At 32.0% G+C, this 18614-nt stretch overlaps 1 protein-coding gene across 32 annotated transcripts in view; it reads right to left on the bottom strand.

Moving 5' to 3' along the window:
- The window catches only part of LOC132720122 (kinesin light chain-like), a 57332-nt gene extending 40306 nt beyond the window's left edge, over nucleotides 1-17026 (bottom strand). For 14 of the 32 annotated variants that reach the window (XM_060704129.1, XM_060704136.1, XM_060704128.1 and 11 more), the window contains exon 1: nucleotides 5334-5463. In XM_060704129.1, the coding sequence (XP_060560112.1) occupies nucleotides 5334-5377 (44 nt within the window). In that variant the 5' untranslated portion in view covers nucleotides 5378-5463. Of the gene's footprint in view, nucleotides 1-2001; nucleotides 2291-4712; nucleotides 4839-5333; nucleotides 5466-7529; nucleotides 7579-16885 lie in introns of those variants that run through there. The other 18 variants (XM_060704134.1, XM_060704141.1, XM_060704145.1 and 15 more) reach the window with 11 other exon arrangements.
- Between the last annotated feature and the right edge of the window lie 1588 nt (nucleotides 17027-18614).

Here is an 18614-nt window from a genome sequence, read left to right on the forward strand (position 1 = left end):
TTCTGGTATGTCCTTGGTTTTGGGCTAGGTAGGGGACCACTGATGATTTTTATAGTAATTAAAATCAACTCTTAAATTTAAGATGTAGAAAATGGATATTCAGAATCAACAAAATTAAAAATCCACTGTCAGTTCTACTTGCTTTTCCTGTAAATCAGCAATTTTGAAGTGAACAGGGGCCCTCTAAATACTGTACTGTAGCTCTTTAAAATGTGAATTACTAAGCTGTTTAGAAAATCTTAAGTAGAAATAATAAATAATTTTGTAAATAAATTAACAACAATGTTGATGCAGAGTCCAATTTTTACCATAAATACTATTTTAAAACTAACTACTGTATAAAATTCATTGACTGGTTTGCTCTGTAACTTTCATATAAATATCTTTTCATTCAAATAAATGTATTTTCAAATCTATATTGTTATAACATGGTAAATCAATTTAAAATGAGAGGAATGACATGTCCCAGTTATTGTTTTCTGAAAGTACATTGTGAACATTACAAACATTTTAAAAATGGTTTAAAAACACAGTGTTTTGTCTCAGTTACAGTATAATACCACTTGAAAGATGACATTATTTTTTAAAAATATATTTAAAAGAATGAACAAGGATAAAAAACACCACAAAAATAGCATTATTATTATGTCAAACATTTTTAACACCACCACAATAATCCTTTAGCATAGGCTTATGTTGTAATTGTCCAGCTTAATTTCACTTAAAAAATTTGAAAATCTTTCAATTTTACAGTTTTACACAGTAGTAAGAATCATGATAATATTTTATAAAGATTTGAAAGTGACGGTCAATACATGACCAGTACACTATGCCTGAAGACATTAAAGATAACTATCTTTTCTCTATCATCACACATATACACATGTACAAATTCAATATATTTTTGTATTTGCCAGTTTGAACATTTTCCTTGCTGATATATGAGCATTAATTTATGTTGTCCTGCTTTAATTTTGGAAACATTACAAGTAAGTTGAAAGGACTTCGACATCAAAATATAAAATAGAGCGGTCAACAGTAGAGAGCCTGGTCAGACAGTAGAGATGTCCAGACTGGTATGGCTTTACACTGGTGGTAAAGGCTCTGTTACTTTTGCCACTAGCTTTCTAATCAACAGATACATCTTAAATGATAGCATAAATATCAACACCATACAGACTTACTAAGGGGGTGAAAATTAGCATGTTTTTAATCAATGTACACTGGGATCCTATGCACAAAATGAGAACTGTATGACTATGTAACCTTTCCAGCACGAAACATATGGTAAAGATTTCATCTGTGGTCTATAAAATGTGTGTACTAAATACTTCATTTAATTACCTATTGTAATTTTCATTCCAAGAACTTAAGAAATCAACATAGTATAGAACATTTCTGTTGTTAAACATGTACAAATGTATTTCAGATAAAATAACCAAATTTTGTAAACAACCAAATTTTGTAAACAACAATGAAATCTACACTCTGCACTTCATGCATTTACTATCAGTTAATCAGACAAAATAACTGAAAACAACTTTAACAGAGTCCTACAATAATTTCTATAGTAAACAGTGTAGCCAGATAGTAAACATGTACATGTATATCAGAGTAAATACGGTACGGAAACTCAGCCTCATCAAGATCAATGCTAGATTCACATTTTTCTCTTTCCAGTGTAAGCTACTGTAAACTACGCAATTTGCTCTAGTATGTCCAATATTGGATAAAAGTAGGCAATGAGTCATCCTGAACAATACAATAATAATATAATATCTCACAGTTTCACTTTTACACAAGACAGCTTCCGATTCAAAACACCCTGATTATCACAACTTGAAAAAAAATCCTTGATAAAGCAGTAGTAAATGTTCCTATTATAAATATCTATAATACACACATAATGGAAGGAAAAGAAGCAACAGTTAATGCCATTTTAACAATTTCACTAATACATGTATAGTAAAGGATCAATAATGAAGTGACACCATTACTCACAGTTTATACAACTTAGCAGTTTCCGACTCAATCATGATTACAGATATATATTGTAGAATACACTGCAAGTAACTCCTCTTAATATCCAAAACATATCCACCATCGCAAATCCACTAACACTTCTGACATTTCCTATTCTGATATAACTTGAGGGCCAACAGGAAAAATCAATACAAAAATGTACACCAAACTACCATAAAAACGAGTTTATTTTCTGCTCTCTAGATTTCACTATTGCTCAATGATACCTATGTACAGAAAATGTACTGGAGCAACTTTTCACTGTGTGAAGCAGACAAGCTTATGATAAAACTAGCAGACGACACCTGAATCTGTCGCCCCTACTCTAGAAAATGAATTGTTCCAAATATGGAATGGATGCTGGTGTTCAATAAATACTTGAAGCCAGCAAATAAAGTCAGAATATTGATTATAGACCTTGGCAGACCCGTGATCAATACGCTCTATGAGAAATAGTTACAGGCCTTCACTAAAACCAATATGTACTGGCCAATTGTTGATTTTCTGCTTATAGTTACATGCATTTTTAAATAAATAATCTATTTACTGATAATTGTTATGTTTTCTTAGCTTCAATATAAGAAAAAGCAATTTTTATTGCTATTGTTGTGCTAAGCCTTCTGGGCATGTATACATAACCAATAGCTGAATAATTTATTGATAATCAAAATCAACACCATTAATGGCATTATTAAAATATGTTCATAATGTAATATGAATTTATTTCCCATACACATTCTTCTACTTTCTTCTCAAATTTCTTATTTTATTACAAAATATAATAAACATAGAGTCATTAAATCATGATATCCTCAGATATTATTTGTACTATAAATTCTGTAAGTACATTTCAAAATAAAGTACATACTGTGAATCTGGCTAACAAACAAAAGAACAGTTTTTGGCTCAAGTTTTTATAGACATAACCTGGTAAGAAAGGAAAAATACCTTTCAAATATGCGCAAAAAACTTTGTTGTTAACTCACAATGCCAAGAATGTTACCAGGTGTATTGTAATGATGAGTAAAAAAACAACAACACCAACAACTTCTTATATAATATAAAACTGTTTCTCTACCATATCTGCTCTAATAACTTTACTATTGATATTCAGGAATTAACAACATGGATCCAGCCACAAGTTCAAGGGGACTAACAATTAATGATGTCCAATAACTAATTCAAGCAATCTGACTCCTTACTAAACCAGGGTACTTACTGATTATATCTTACATGTAGCAAATACATACTGCAAGGTATTTTATAAAGTTACAATTTCTATGAAGCCAGTATTATATATTTTTTCTGCATCCACTTAGATGGTACGGTATACGAAACAGGATGCTGGATATCCGGTAAACAATATTAAGAATATATATCTAAAAAATAACAAGAATGAAAGGTGATTTCTAGTATTTTTGGAAAGTTGCTACCTAGTACAGTAGAAGAACCACACACGTTTTCTTCTTGTAGTGATGTACAGGGGGGACTGACTGTTTAACTTCTTCAACAAAATGGGGAAATCTGTCATTTGAATAAACTATTCAGGAGAAAATTGAGGGGGGGGGGGGGGCGGTCTTCCTAAGTCAGTCAAGCATAAAATAACCTCACATTTTGACACTTTTATTATAACCTGGTGATAATACACTGTGATTAATCTTCAGAGAGTTTTTTTTCAATTCCTGTGCATTATTATGATCCAAACACTTCATATCCAGGTAAAGGTCATTAAATATTCAAATGTCTGGAGTCAATATTGCTAAATAATATGTTGGAATATCAAAAGCTACTGGTATATTGTGATCTAACTAATTTTAGAATGTAAATATCTAAACATAAGTAAGTCGAGCAGTTAATTTTATATATAAACATTACATATCAAGGCCTTTCATACAATATAACATGTTCAGTGGACAAAGTCGATTTTGAAAAGCTATCAATATATCATTCATTCTAATGTATAAATATTTTGTTATAGTAAATCTGTTATTTACTTAATTACTATGATATATTTGCACATTTTATTTGCAGCAAAATAGTGATATGGTCAATTCAATATGGAGCAGATATATTGATTATCAAGTGATAATGGCAAGGAGGGCTCAAATGTTGCTTTGCTTTATCACAATGCAAAGATGAGTATAGTAATTTAAAGTGCAAGTAATAAACCAAATTATCAAGAATCTCTAAAACTGTATATCTTAAACTCATAATTATATAAAATTATTTAATTTATTTTTATTTGGATTATGTTATATACATTATAAACAAATTCTTTAGGACAATCCCTGAACTATGCATTATCAGTATATACATTATTATGTAACATAATCATGTTAACTATAAACTCCACGGAGAATATACAATAATAACAAATGAAGTGTAGCAAATAGTTTTGTCACTGAAGCAGAAACAAATAAACAAAAATTTACTTAAATGAGCCGCGTCACGACAAAACCAACATAATGCGTTTGCGACCAGCATGGATCCAGACCAGCCTGCGCATTCTACTTGTCATAGGGTCTGTAAGCGAACAGCATAGATCCTGATCAGACTGCGCGAATGCGCAGGCTGGTCTGGATCCATGCTGGTCGCAAACCCATTATGTTGGTTTTGTTGTGACACGGCTCAAATATACTAAGAATTACATATAGACAAGAAAAATAAAATATACAATAATTATTCATGACCTCAGAATTTTCATCACACATCAATTTTTACTCCAGTTCACTTTGAATATACACAATGAAATGTCCATTTGGAATTAACAATGCATTAATTATAAAGTATAGTCTACTGTTTTAACAAGGGAAGTTATTGAGGAGAGAGTCTGACTGACTGGAATACACAGCTACCTGGCGTGACATTATTGATTCCCTCATCACATCAAGATCAAGGATCAGGCTAATAGAAAAACTCACATCCTTGTTACATTACCCTTTCACTCATTCATTTCTATACATTTTCTGTCAGCTAGCTTGAAAGTAAATAGCTCTTCATTATTAAATAATGTAACTTTATAAAAGCTATTAGTGATTCAATAGCTGATAATGATTTCATAATGTAAGTTTGAAAATTTATATGAAATTTATTGAAATATGAATAATATTGGACTGATTTTAATGGATTTGCAGAATATCTTACCCGACTGTAAAGTTGTCACTTACCTATTTCATACATATTTTGAAGAAAGTATGATTTGAAAATAAACCTATTATTTTCTTGGAAATAATATCCTTTAAATAATCATTTTAGACCACATAATTGCACATTTTCAGCACATTAAACAATATACACAAACATTTACATACTCATCCATTTTGTTAAAACAAATCTGAAACTGGGAGCTCTTCATCCTTTCTTTAAAAGAAGGAACAAATGGCCCTCATCAAGTGAATTTCACTGTAAAACTATTCTTTATGCAGCTATTCATCACAAGACCTTAAGCTTTAAATAAACACATCTGTTACCTCAAGAATGTGCCATGCAACAGGCTGATTCATTTCCATATAAAGCATAAATTCCTTTCTTAACAATCTTGTATGTATTTTTGTTCACTACCAAATACAGCAATTACATATAAATGTATGTCCTCAAAATAAAAAAATAAAAAAAAAAGACCAGTTTTTACTGGCCAATAATTTGTTCACATATTTAAATTGTTGAGGACAATTTTTCCTTAGAGCTAGTGTATCTAGGTAACTGACTTCTAGTTTATGAGCTTGAGCACTAATCATTCATGTGCTCTCTGTAAAAAATATTTTTTTGAAAGATCAGTCAGGTATGCCAAAAGCCATCTATTCCTCCATGAATAGATTAAATTGATATAATAAAGGAGTTGATCATTACTTACAAAGTTGAAACAATATATCAGAAAAGGTTTTTATTTCAGATGCATTGCAAAGTTCAATTAAATGCATTTATCAATTTGTTTTCAAAACTTTTACTTTTCCATTCTGAACAAAACTACTTACAATTTTTGGTTCACAATAGCACCCGAACCCACAAGTTAAATGCATGATAAAGCATTAATTTGAAATGAGCCATGATTTTACCTTTAAGCTGTCCCAAATATACTCCTTAGTATAGGAGACCAAATGGTACAGATAAATGAGTATCAAATAATCATCTCTACCAAAGTAAAATCAGATTTTAATTTGTCTATATGTAGGAATAACAGTATTTCTGTCAAACACAGTCTGAAGTTACTTAAATTTAATTACCTAAATACATGTATGACAGGTCCTGAATATTGTATGTCCACAATCATGTAATTGCTAATTTTTCCACATTTAAGATAGCTGACTCAGTATCGCAGACAAGTAGTAATCATGGCACAGAAAAAAATATACCAAAGCCCAGGACTAAAACTCTATAACCAGAGCTTCAAATACCAAACCCTCTCCCTAAACTAACCTAGTCAGTCTGAATGAAGACCTTTTTAAAGTATGCAGTTTAAATCACTTCTGCCTTAGAATTTTTAGGACATCTAAAAACTGTTTCTGCTGTGAAGTTATTGTTAAAACTGCTTTATGTGTAGTAGCATGAATCAGTAATCAATAACAGCTAAGCTGGATGTTCCGATACATGCAAGGGAATGCAGACAGGTCTATTGATCAGGAAAAGGCTGCCTTTACCAGGGACAGTACAGAGCCATAGTGAGCTATCATTCTAGAAAAACAACCTCTCATAGCATCCTTAAACTTTCAATTGACATTTCTTATTTCTTTTTATTCTCAGAGTGTCTGAGAGGTTTCTATAAAATCTTTGAAAATAACTGATGTTAAAGAATATTATTTTGATCAATTGTGGTCATAAATGAGCCAATCTTAATAAAATTGTCCTCTTTAGTCAATAAACAACAAGAGCTTCCCTGATGTGGGGCAAATATACACGATGGCAAAATGTGCCTTCATTTATTGTTGTAAATGGCAATGATGATTTTCCCATCAAATGCTTAAGAAAAATATACAGTCTATTTTTTTTTAAAGTAACAAGATAACATACATCATGTATAAGTAATAGAAGATATCAACCGAACTAACTTTATTTCATTTTGACTAAACAAAGTCAATTGTATCAATTTTGCAATAAATTGATTGCAGAGAAAACTTCTGGTTTGTTATAACATAATTGCATGCCAAATATAAACACAATCATTGAAATCATTCAAAAGTTATCATGCAGAAGTGCAGAAGAAAACCCATTCATCAGATTTTGATACCTTTTGTGGCTACTCTTTCTTACTCCCTATTGCCCTTTTAAGCCACATAAATAAGAAGTAGCCTATACACTACCTGTCAACTTGCAAACTTACCAAGGGTGATTCCATTATATTTTTTTAAACACAAGCATATAGAATTGTTTGAGCACTGGATCTCTCTGCTTATGATATATAGTTCGATACCCATTGTGATGATCGGATTTTATTCTATGCAATGTACATAACTATGTAATCTTTAAATTGTTTATACCTGTTTTACATGTGTGAATAACTGAAAACTTACCCCTCAACTTCAACAGGAGGCTCCATTTCTAAAGCCCAACCAGAATGACCTGTAATACACAGATATAATGTGACAACATAAAAAGCAAAGGCAACATGCAGCAACATACAATTGTTATCACATAAGAACATTTGTGATGAAGTCATTGCCAAGTTTTAACAGTGTTTTAGTAATATAGTCTTCAAAATCAACATCCTTAATAATAGAAACAGTTGGTTATATCTAACCATCATGTTCCTAGCAGTCATTTTACCCCATCTAAGAAAATGCCGGTGTTCAAGCTGCACTATGATTTGTAATTTTTTTCCCTCTAATTTACTCGCCAAATAAAGGCTGTTTCTCCTAGCACAAAATCAGCTTCTGCTAGTTGATAAATTTAATTGACTGAAAGACAGAAATCTGTCCCTAGAGATAGCCTCTGCTCTGTACCAAGCATGTTAAATTTAATTGAAATTATTTTTTTATAAAACATGTGGATCAGTTTCAATTCTCAGTTGTTGGAATTTGATTAAGGTTTTCCCTTTTTGGATTTATCATGCTATATTTTCCCTCAGAGACCCAAAGGTTGTTTTGAAAATTGAAAAAAATCATTGATGATAATAAAAAACCACAAAACAAGCACTGTTTTGGCTCATTATGCTTCAGAAAAATATTTTCCACATATTTGTTATCAAAAGCCTGAAAAGGAGTATAATATTGGGATTTATAACAAAATGAGGCAACAAAAGAATGGTTTTCATTCAATTCAAAAGAACAACTAACATCAAAATATAAGACTAAAAATATTATGTTACAGAATGTTCATTCATATTTCATTATTTTCTTAGAGTTATTTTTGAAATTTGGGTCTGATAAAACTGTGCCTGTAAACAAGATTGCATTTGTAAAAAATGCTATGCCACCGCATAAATACAACACTAAAATAGTAATGTAGGAACACATTTTTTTTGTTTTGACCCCAGGGCTTTAATTTGAATAATCTTGCTAAAGGTTCACTACACAATGTTTACTGCAAAATGTCTCACCTCTAGCCTTTGTCAATTCGAGAAGATGATTTTTTAAAGTTTTTACTATATACATGTAAGGAAAACCTATGACCCCGGGGCAGGGCTAGTTTTGACACTAGAGGCAAAATTTGAACAACTTTGGTAGAGTACCTATAGATGATATCATATACCAAATATCAAAGCTCTAAGCCTTGTACCTTCAGACAATAAGATTTTTTAATTTTTTACTATATGTACATAGTGAAAATCAATGACCCCCAGGGGTGGGGCCAATTTTGACCCCAGGGCTATAATTTGTTCAATCTTGCTAGAGGTTCACTACACAATGTTTCATGCAAAATATCTAACCTCTAGCCTTTGTCAATTTAGAGAAGATGATTTTTTAAGTTTTTACTATATACATATGAGGAAAACCTATGACCCCGGGGCAGGGCTAGTTTTGACACTAGAGGCAAAATTTGAACAACTTTGGTAGAGTACCTATAGATAATAACACATACCAAATATCAAACCTCTAAGCCTGGTACCTTCAGACAAGAAGGTATTTTAAGTTTTTACTATATGTACATATAGTGAAAATCAATGACCCCCGGGGCGGGGCCGATTTGGACCCCAGGGCTATAATTTGAACAATCTTGGTAGAGGTCTACCAGACAATGCCTTATGCACAATATCTAAGTTCTAGGCCTTTTGGGTCTTTACAAGAAGATTTTTTAAATTTATTCTTATAATTCCTTTTGGTTGCCATGGCAACCAGAATTCTGCATGGAATGAAATTCTTTGAACAACTTTGGAAGGCCTTCACCCAAGGATCAATCCTGCCAAGTTTGGTTGAAATTGGACTAGTGGTTTTTCACAAGAAGATTTTTAAACTTCACTATATAATCTATATAACACACACACACACACACACACACACAAACAAACACACACACAGGTGAATCGCTATATGCCACCGCATCGCAGATGCTGCGGTGGCATAAAAAACATGTACCAGTACTCATATGCTATCCAAATGTCACATGCACACCAAATTGGTCACCAACATAACAATACTATCATTTTACATGCAAAAATAGATGTACATGTACTTTGTTTTAAAATGCAACTTCAAGCATTTGCACCAAGTGATGTTCCAAAAGAAATCATTACTGGAACTGATCATATCAATTAAGCTTTATTTCCATATCCTAGCCAAAAACTCCAAATTAAATTGTAAGTGCAAAGAAATCTATATCAAATCTATATTGTACTTGAAGTAACACAGTTTTGTCATGTTGTAAACTAGTAATGTACACTTGTACAGTGTTTAATATACAATATTGATTCTATGCACTCAATAATGAATAATAATAAGATAATATATTAAGTTGTTAATATTTTATAATACAATCATATTTTTGAGTTTACATATGATTTCACTGCACATCATACATTCAATAGATACAGACTGAAACAAGATTGCATTTGAGAAAAATGCTATGCCACCGCATTAATAGAACACTAAATAGTAGTGTAGGAACGGATTTTTTTTGTTTCTATACAATTTTGAAGATTGTCATAATGCATAGATCCCTGACCTATCTAATTCTTATTATCAGATTAGTGGTTAAATCTGTTGTTAACTCAATAAAAGATCAGAGTAGGAATATATCAATGCACTTGAGTCTAGTGAATTTGGTGGTGAAGGTCATATTTCACACAGCCTAAATTTCATGACTACATCAAAGGACAACACAGTAAGACACTTTGTCAAAATCTAGGTCAGCTGAAATCAAAGTTCACTTTACATATTAATCTGTGCACATGGTTCAAATTTCATAGCAGTACATCAAAGGACAAGAAAGTAGGTCACATCATCAAAATCTAGGTCACCTGATATCAAAGTTCAATTTTACAACTAAAACTGTGCACATGGTCAAAATTTCATTGCTGTACATCAAAGGAAAAGAAGTAGGTCACTGTCCCCTTGGGCAGATTTTGGACCCAAAGGTTTAACTCAAAACAATCTTGATACAGGTCCACCAAACAACATTTAAAATCAAATATCTAAGCTGTAACTTTCTCCCATTCAGAAAACATTTGTTTTATTTTCTGTTTTTACTATGTGTACATAATGAGAATCACTGCGCCCGGGCAGGGCCAATTTTGACACCAGGGGAAAAATTTGAACAACTTTGGTAGAGGACCTATCGATGATATTATATAGCAAACATCATGCCTTGTACCTTCAGACAAGAAGATTTTTTAATTTTTTACTTTATATGTACATAGTGAAAATCAATGACCCCTGGGGGTGGGGCCAATTTTGACCCTAGGGCTATAATTTGTACAATCTTGCTAGAGGTTCACTACATAATGTGTCATGCAAAAAATCTTAACTCTAGCCATTGTAAATTTAGAGAAGATAATTTTTTAAGCTTTTACTATATACATATAAGGAAAACCTATGGCCCCCGGGGCGGGGCTAATTTTGACACTAAAGGCAAAATTTGAACAACTTTGGTAGAGTACCTATAGATGATATCATTTAACAAATATCAAAGCTCTAAGCCTTGTACCTTCAGACAATAAGATTTTTTGATTTTTTACTATATGTATATATTGAAAAATCAATGACCCAAGGGCTATAATTTGAACAATCTTGCTAGAAGTTCACTTCACAATGTCTCATGCAAAATATCTTACCTCTAGCATTTGTCAATTGCTAGAAATTTTTTTTAAAGTTTTTACTATAAGTTTTTACTATATACATATAAGGAAAACCAATGATCCCTGGGGCGTGGCCGATTTTGACCCCAGGGCTATAATTTGAACAATCTGGGTAGAGGTCTACCAGACAATGCCTTATGCAAAATATCTAAGCTCTAGGCCTTTTGGGTCTTTAAAAGAAGGTATTTTAAGTTTTTACTATATGTACATATAGTGAAAATCAATGACCCCCGGGGCGGGGCCGATTTTGACCCCAGGGCTATAATTTGAACAATCTTGGTAAGGGTCTACCAGACAATGCCTTATGCAAAATATCTAAGCTCTAGGCCTTTTGGGTCTTTAAAAGAAGGTATTTTAAATTTTTACTATATGTACATATAGTGAAAATCAATGACCCCCGGGGCGGGGCCGATTTTGACCCCAGGGCTATAATTTGAACAATCTTGGTAGAGGTCTACTAGACAATGCCTTATGCAAAATATCTAAGCTCTAGGCCTTTTGAGTCTTTACAAGAAGATTTTTTTAATTTTTTCTTAGAAATCCTTTTGGTTGCCATGGCAACCAGATTTCAGCATGGAATGAAATTCTTTGAATAACTTTGGAAGCCCTTCACCCTAGGATCAATCCTGCCAAGTTTGGTTGAAATTGGACTAGTAGTTTTTCACAAGAAGATTTTTTAAGTTCACTATATAATCTATATAACACACACACACACAAACAAACACACACACAGATGAATCGCTATATGCCACCGCATCGCAGATGCTGCGGTGGCATAAAAAGCCTAGTTACATTTCAGCTTTTGAAAAAAAAATCTCAAAGACTTCTTCAATTGAAAAATAAACTATTTACATAAAGCCAGCATCTGAGAAAACCATCACAGATGACCAGCAAAGTAATATGTAATAAAACATTTTGATTAAACAAACTCACAATGGATATAAATGACAACAGTGCATATTTTCAAAAATTAGAACCCTGTCAAATTCCTAACATTACTACACCAGTACATGTCAACAAATTACAAATATATGGTAAAATACTAAAATCCCTGCCAAAAGCCAAATGTAGAGATTTATAATATCCCCAACAATTTTGTCACAAAACAAAATCATTGACACAGCAGTGCTGGGACTGACAAAAGGTAAAAACATGACTCTTTTCCCAGGGTATGTAGAGGCTGCTGTGTTGTACAGTGCATAAAAGCAATCACAGATTTATTGAAGTCTACCTTTCCTGAACAACAGTTTAGTAATTACTTTTGGAATGGCTTTTCCTAGAAAATCATTTAGTTGCCACACTTGAGACTGAGCTGTTCAACACAGCACTTTCCTGCAATTATCATATTTATTTTGTGTTGTTCTGCAAAGCTTGTTTAAAACCTTTAACAGCTTTTAATCAATGTTGTTTACCTTAATTTATAAAACTGACGTAATAGGGGTGTAACAATACGGCAAAAACCGTATTGCAATATATTGCCATTTTGCCGAAGCGTATTACAATATATTGCAATACTTATTGTTGAGAGTATATGTTTTGATGTAAAGATGGGAGTATTTATCATCATATGTATATTATTATATATTCTTAGTAGAAACTTAATAAAAATGTAAGGACTAAATAGAAAGTTAAGTGTCACACAGTTTGATAAACAATACTAGTGGCGCGTGACCTTTCAAATCTGGACAGCTTATTGACTTTTAACTGTACTAGTTGTCAGATATTTTTATCTTACGTTGGCACCATTAAAATTTGCCAATTAAAGATTTTATGCGAAATTTGTACGAAATTAGAAGGCAATTAATTGAAAATTATGATTTTTATAAAATACCAGTTTTCCAAAAAGCGTACCGTGGTACAAAATTTAGTTTTTCATATTGCAATATATTGGTATATGGTAAACCGTTAAACCCTAATTATGTAATATACTTTTTTCTTTCTTATAGGCAGTGACTAGCCATACAGGCCTGTATTGCTAGCCAAAAGTTCTAGCCGTAAGTGTAAGGGAGTCATGTACAACTAGCCTATACACACTGTAAAGACTAGTCGTACAGCATTTTTGCGACGGACGTGCCCTCAGGCGCGTTCAGAGCTAAGTCATCTACACATGGGATTTTGTCGGCTACAATCGCGCAAAGTGTCCTTAACCGATTAACAGCCCAAGAAATAGTACATGAATTTGATCCTTTAAAACTCCCATACTTTGTCGGGATATCTAAAAATCTTCCATATTTAGCCTTTTCAATTTCAAATTAAGTTATCCAAGTTAAAATATGAACGTATATGATTGATAAAAACGTTGTATTCACATAGTATTATTGCGCAATATGCAAATTACTGCCGAAACGATTTACCGCTGTCGAAAAAGTAGGACAGCAAATTATACTATAATAAAGGTGTAAGCTCTGAGTTCCAATAAATATTTCTACATTATACAAAACATTATTATTAACAAATCAAAAGTTTTTCGTGACTCTAGAATAACTCGCGCATTAATAAAAGAAGAACTATTTCCGTGACTCATACCGCGGGTTTAGCTGAATATTCAGCAGTTATTAATAAATTAGATACAGTACAATGGCTGTCTTTTTTTGAAAATGGATGTTACAAGAGAGTTTTTCAACACTTTACCACCATGTAGTCTTTCATGGTAATCTTTATTCAAGGAAGTTATAATATCAGTTCTACTTTCGATTCTTGTGGTTTGTTTACATATTTTTCTAGGTCACGATATGAGTTAACCTTCGCTATTCTAAAAATAGATTCTGCTTCACCTGTGCTGATTTTCGGACAGGCGATTAGGGAGTACACATTATACATGTAATAAACCAGCGGATTACATGCAATAATTTTAGAAATTCTATACAATTGTAAGAAGCAAACGAGTTGAAAATGTAATTTAGTGTGAAATTGAAAAGGACAACTAAAGACTGTAGTGCTTAAGTGACATTTAAATTAAAATAAAAACGATGTGTTCTGGCCTCTACATCTTTACCTTGTAAATAAAAAATTCTAAAAAATACACTATTAATTGCTGATGATTTTAACCAAAAATATTTTTAATGAGACATATCCAAGAGAAATAAAAATACAAATGACTTATATTTTATTGTCTATATGCCCACTATGATATAACACGAAGCAATTCTAAATAGCATTCTCACATGTATAATGTATTATGCTTGAAGTTTATTTGCATGGTTTTATTTTAGAAATATTTCGTTGACAGTTTCTTTTTCTACTTACATATCATTTCTTGGAATAAATCGATAAGGACACTGATTAACAAGTTTGACCAGAGTTTTTAGGCATAAATTTCATTCTGTATTTGAATGCTTAAAAGTAGAATATCTGAATTATATCAGATCAATATAATTGGGACAATTTTCTCTGTTATATATATATATTTTTTTTTTTCTAAAAAAGCTTTAAATTAATGTCTCTCCGGTTGCATGTCTGTCGCATTCAGTGCTGCAGCACTTTGATTAATATAAACAACCTAAACCAATAAGAAATATGCAAACTTGTGTTTCTAAAAGATTTTATTGAATAACATGAAGTTTTTATCAATTACCTTAGGTATATTAATTTAATATTAATTTTTTAGCGTTTGATGATTGAAAGTTTTTTCTTTTGAAATAATTAATATTAAAGTCTGTGTGAAAATACGAAGAGAAATAAACTAAAACATTATTAAATCATTTCTAAGGACAATAATTTAAATAAAGATGTAATATATATTTGAAATAAAAATTTCATCTTGATTACTTTAAGCGGGCATTGAAAATTTCAAGCTGGTTGTTTGCTCACCATTAAAAGATGCAGCCCACTAGTTTTCAAAATTGCATAAGAATGCTATCGCGGGTCAATCCATGGATAAATTTCCAGCGGTTGTTAGTTTATGACAAAGTATTTCTTTAATAATTATAATTTGCCAACAGAATTTCCATCTGCTTATTTAAAGCTACATTTAATAAATTTCATAAAAATAGAAATTGCGACATTTTATTAATAAATTGGGTTTCATATCGACTCCAGATTTTATTTTGGTGTCAAGACAACCAAAATAAGTTTTATAAGCATAAAAAATGGGCAACCTCATTGTGGCGAAATCGGAAGTACAATTTCTGTTTGCATGAGAAACTCCGCCTTCATATCATCTGTACATCAATATTAAATCAACAAACTATATGCAGCAGTCCTAATCTAACGGTATATTTCCACGTTGTAACGGATGTTTTCATACAAATTTAAATTAATCCTTTTTATGAGATGATTACTTTTTATCTGAACCCCAGGTCTAGTGCACCTTGAAGCTAAAACGGTTGAATTGTGTTTGCACAAGAAAATCTCATAATTACTGTGTTCCGGATAGCAACTATATCAATATGACGCAGCGCATACACGAGCTGATTTATAGTCTTCATTTGCATATTAAAATTCGTATACGAACTTTAGTGTTACCGTGGGGTTTTCCATTTAAAATCCTAATTTATGAACAATATTTGATGAGATTTTCAACAATACTGTTAAAAAGGTTAATGAAACTGTAGAATGCTTGTTTTTAGGCCGACAGCAAAATATTTTTAAATATTTATTTAATGTAACTTTAAAGGTAACTGGTAATGTGAATGAAGTTTTAATCCAATATGGATAGAACTTTTGGCTAGTAGTAAGGGCCTGTACCGCTAGCCATTTCCTTTGTGTTATGGTATGACACTCAGGGTTGTCATTAAGAGGCGGCAGGAGGCCAAAATGCCTGTCTCAAATGCATTATGGGCCGCCTCAAAATTTAGAAAACACTCTTTGTTATGCATGATAAAGACAGAAATGACCGCCTCAAGTTCAAAACAAACCTTCTGCAAAAAATGTTAATGACAACCCTGGACACTTGATGTCTATCCCACAAGAAGGTTGTCATAAACAAAAGGTAAGATTGATAAACTGAATTATTTTAGCCAGAGAATTTCAATTTTACTATTATATTTATCAGTGACTTTCTCAAACCTATTAAATGAAACGGACATCAATTGAGCCGACTGTTTAGCTCAATATGTCGAGTGATGGACTGTGAATCAGGTGACCAGGGTTCGATTCCGGGCGGCGCAGGTCACTTTCATTGTGATTGAACATCAAATCCTTTCTAAGCACTGTATACCTCTGCTCTGGTATGTACAGAAGGCTCAGTTCCTTGCTAAAGTTAAAGCAACTAGTACAGGTAGCCTGCCAGGAACGATGCGGTGGCTGAAATGTGCTCTGGTAAATTCAATGTGGAGCTTTGCTGCTGTGAATTGTAATCCGGTGAGTGATAACTACTGTACCAACACCACCAACCACAGACAACAATAAATCAAGATAATTTCCACACGTATCTATAATGCTTTGATTTATCTCTCTTCTTGCATTGGATTTAAAAGACTGTAATTTCATTTGGCTAATCTAACATATAAAAATGTCAGCAATGAAAATCAGTGGTTCCGTCCATAATTTTCGTGTAAATTTTTCCAAGCGTTTCGTTGTTTTGCATAAAATTATTGAAAATTAGGAAGAAAAAGTAACTCATTTAAGTATTGGTAATGGGTGGACAAGCAAAACTTTATTTGAAATGGATGATTATTTGATAATGTATTTGTTTACCAAAATTTCTTTCAAAACAAGATGAAAATAGCCGACTTTTTGACAGCTTCAGATCACTCCCATCTTGTAAATTTCATTATGGCGGAAGTTAACGTCATTTCCCGTAAAATCGCACGAGATTCTGAAAGCTATTCAAACGGAGTTCGTAGGTCATTCGCAATTCGTACGTAGCTCGGCAATTACATAACAGGGCAACAACACGGACTTTAATTGACAATCCAAGGGGAGCGGTGGCCTAGTGGTTAAGGTGTCTGCCTCTCAACCCAGAGATCATGGGTTCGGGCCCTAATCGGGTCACGACCATGTTTCTTCATATGACACCAGTACTGCAGCTGGTTGGTTCCAGGAAGCGGACTCGAAAGTGATTAATATAAGTTGCAATTAAGAACTTGTTTCGCAATCGAGCTAAAATAAATATGTTTAAACCAATTGACAATCCGTGGTTCAACTGAGTTCAACGATTGTACTTGTTTAAAGTCCGTGTACAAATTCAGTATAAATACGAAGTCAATGTGCCATTCTGATTTTATTCAATCTGTAACAAAATACCTGTACAGTAAATGAATACCTATGGAAATTAATGTCGAGTCAAAATATCTATTTCATACAGCCCATACAACATACAGTTTAAATGCCTATCTTTTATTTTATTATATAAAATGTTGCGTTGACTCGTAAAAACATTGTAAGCAGTAACAAAATGTAGCTCGTCTTTAACTTCTTTCGAGTTGCACACCTCGCAAAATCTTCTATCAGGATTGATTTTTTTATGTCTCCCGATCTCTAGATATTTGTAATTTGTGAGAACTTATCTTTAACTTTGTAAAACAAGCTCTAATATCTTTATCTTTGATTATTGCTAAATAAGGTTCCATACAAAAATTTGTTTTAAACAGTGCATCATTATCTACCGCATTTTTCAATTAATCCATAAAATGTATTTTAAAATTACTCAACAGTTGTTTTCATACAATAACATATAGATTTTTATCATTATATTGACTTTGAGGTATTTTAAAATATTTTAGTATAAACAAATACATTGGATAACCAATTGTTTTTTGGGTTTTTTTTACAATTATACAACTTTTCACTTTCAACATAAGCATTTTTGAAAAGTTCACTAACTGCAGATTTGGTTAATACTTAATACAACTGATTATGTAATCAAAATATAAAGGATATCTCCCCTATTCACCTAAAATCGCATCATTGCATGCTTTTTTGTGAACCCCTAACACATGTTTTAGGATTTTTTATGTAATTTTTCACATGGCATATCATTAAAGATAATAAAAAAACTATTTGTTAACTCTACTGGTTGATGTATTCAAAGTACCCCATATTTCACTAACATAAAGAAGTACAGGTTTAACAGTATCGACAAACAAATGCAATAAAGTATTAACATTAGTAAAAGTATTCAAATTACTGAAAGCTTTGCCTAATTTAAAATTTGTTTTTAATGCCCTTTTATCTGGGATATAATATAACTTATCGTATGTCACAGCTTTTATACAATCTTTTTTTTGTACTCAGTAAAACTACCCGAAGATGAAAATAGTATTCCAAGATATTTATATTCCGAAAGAAACATGATTAACCTCACTATTGTTTTACATAAACTTAAAACTGGATTACCTTCCACTTTTGCTAAATGTCAATATATTAGTTTAGTTTTCTTTAGGTTTACAGACCACCTAACACTGAATGAATAAAATGATTTACA

Source organism: Ruditapes philippinarum, unplaced genomic scaffold (genome assembly GCF_026571515.1).
Source record: "Ruditapes philippinarum isolate M1 unplaced genomic scaffold, ASM2657151v2 ctg3735_1_1_1_1, whole genome shotgun sequence".
Taxonomy (NCBI): domain Eukaryota; kingdom Metazoa; phylum Mollusca; class Bivalvia; order Venerida; family Veneridae; genus Ruditapes; species Ruditapes philippinarum.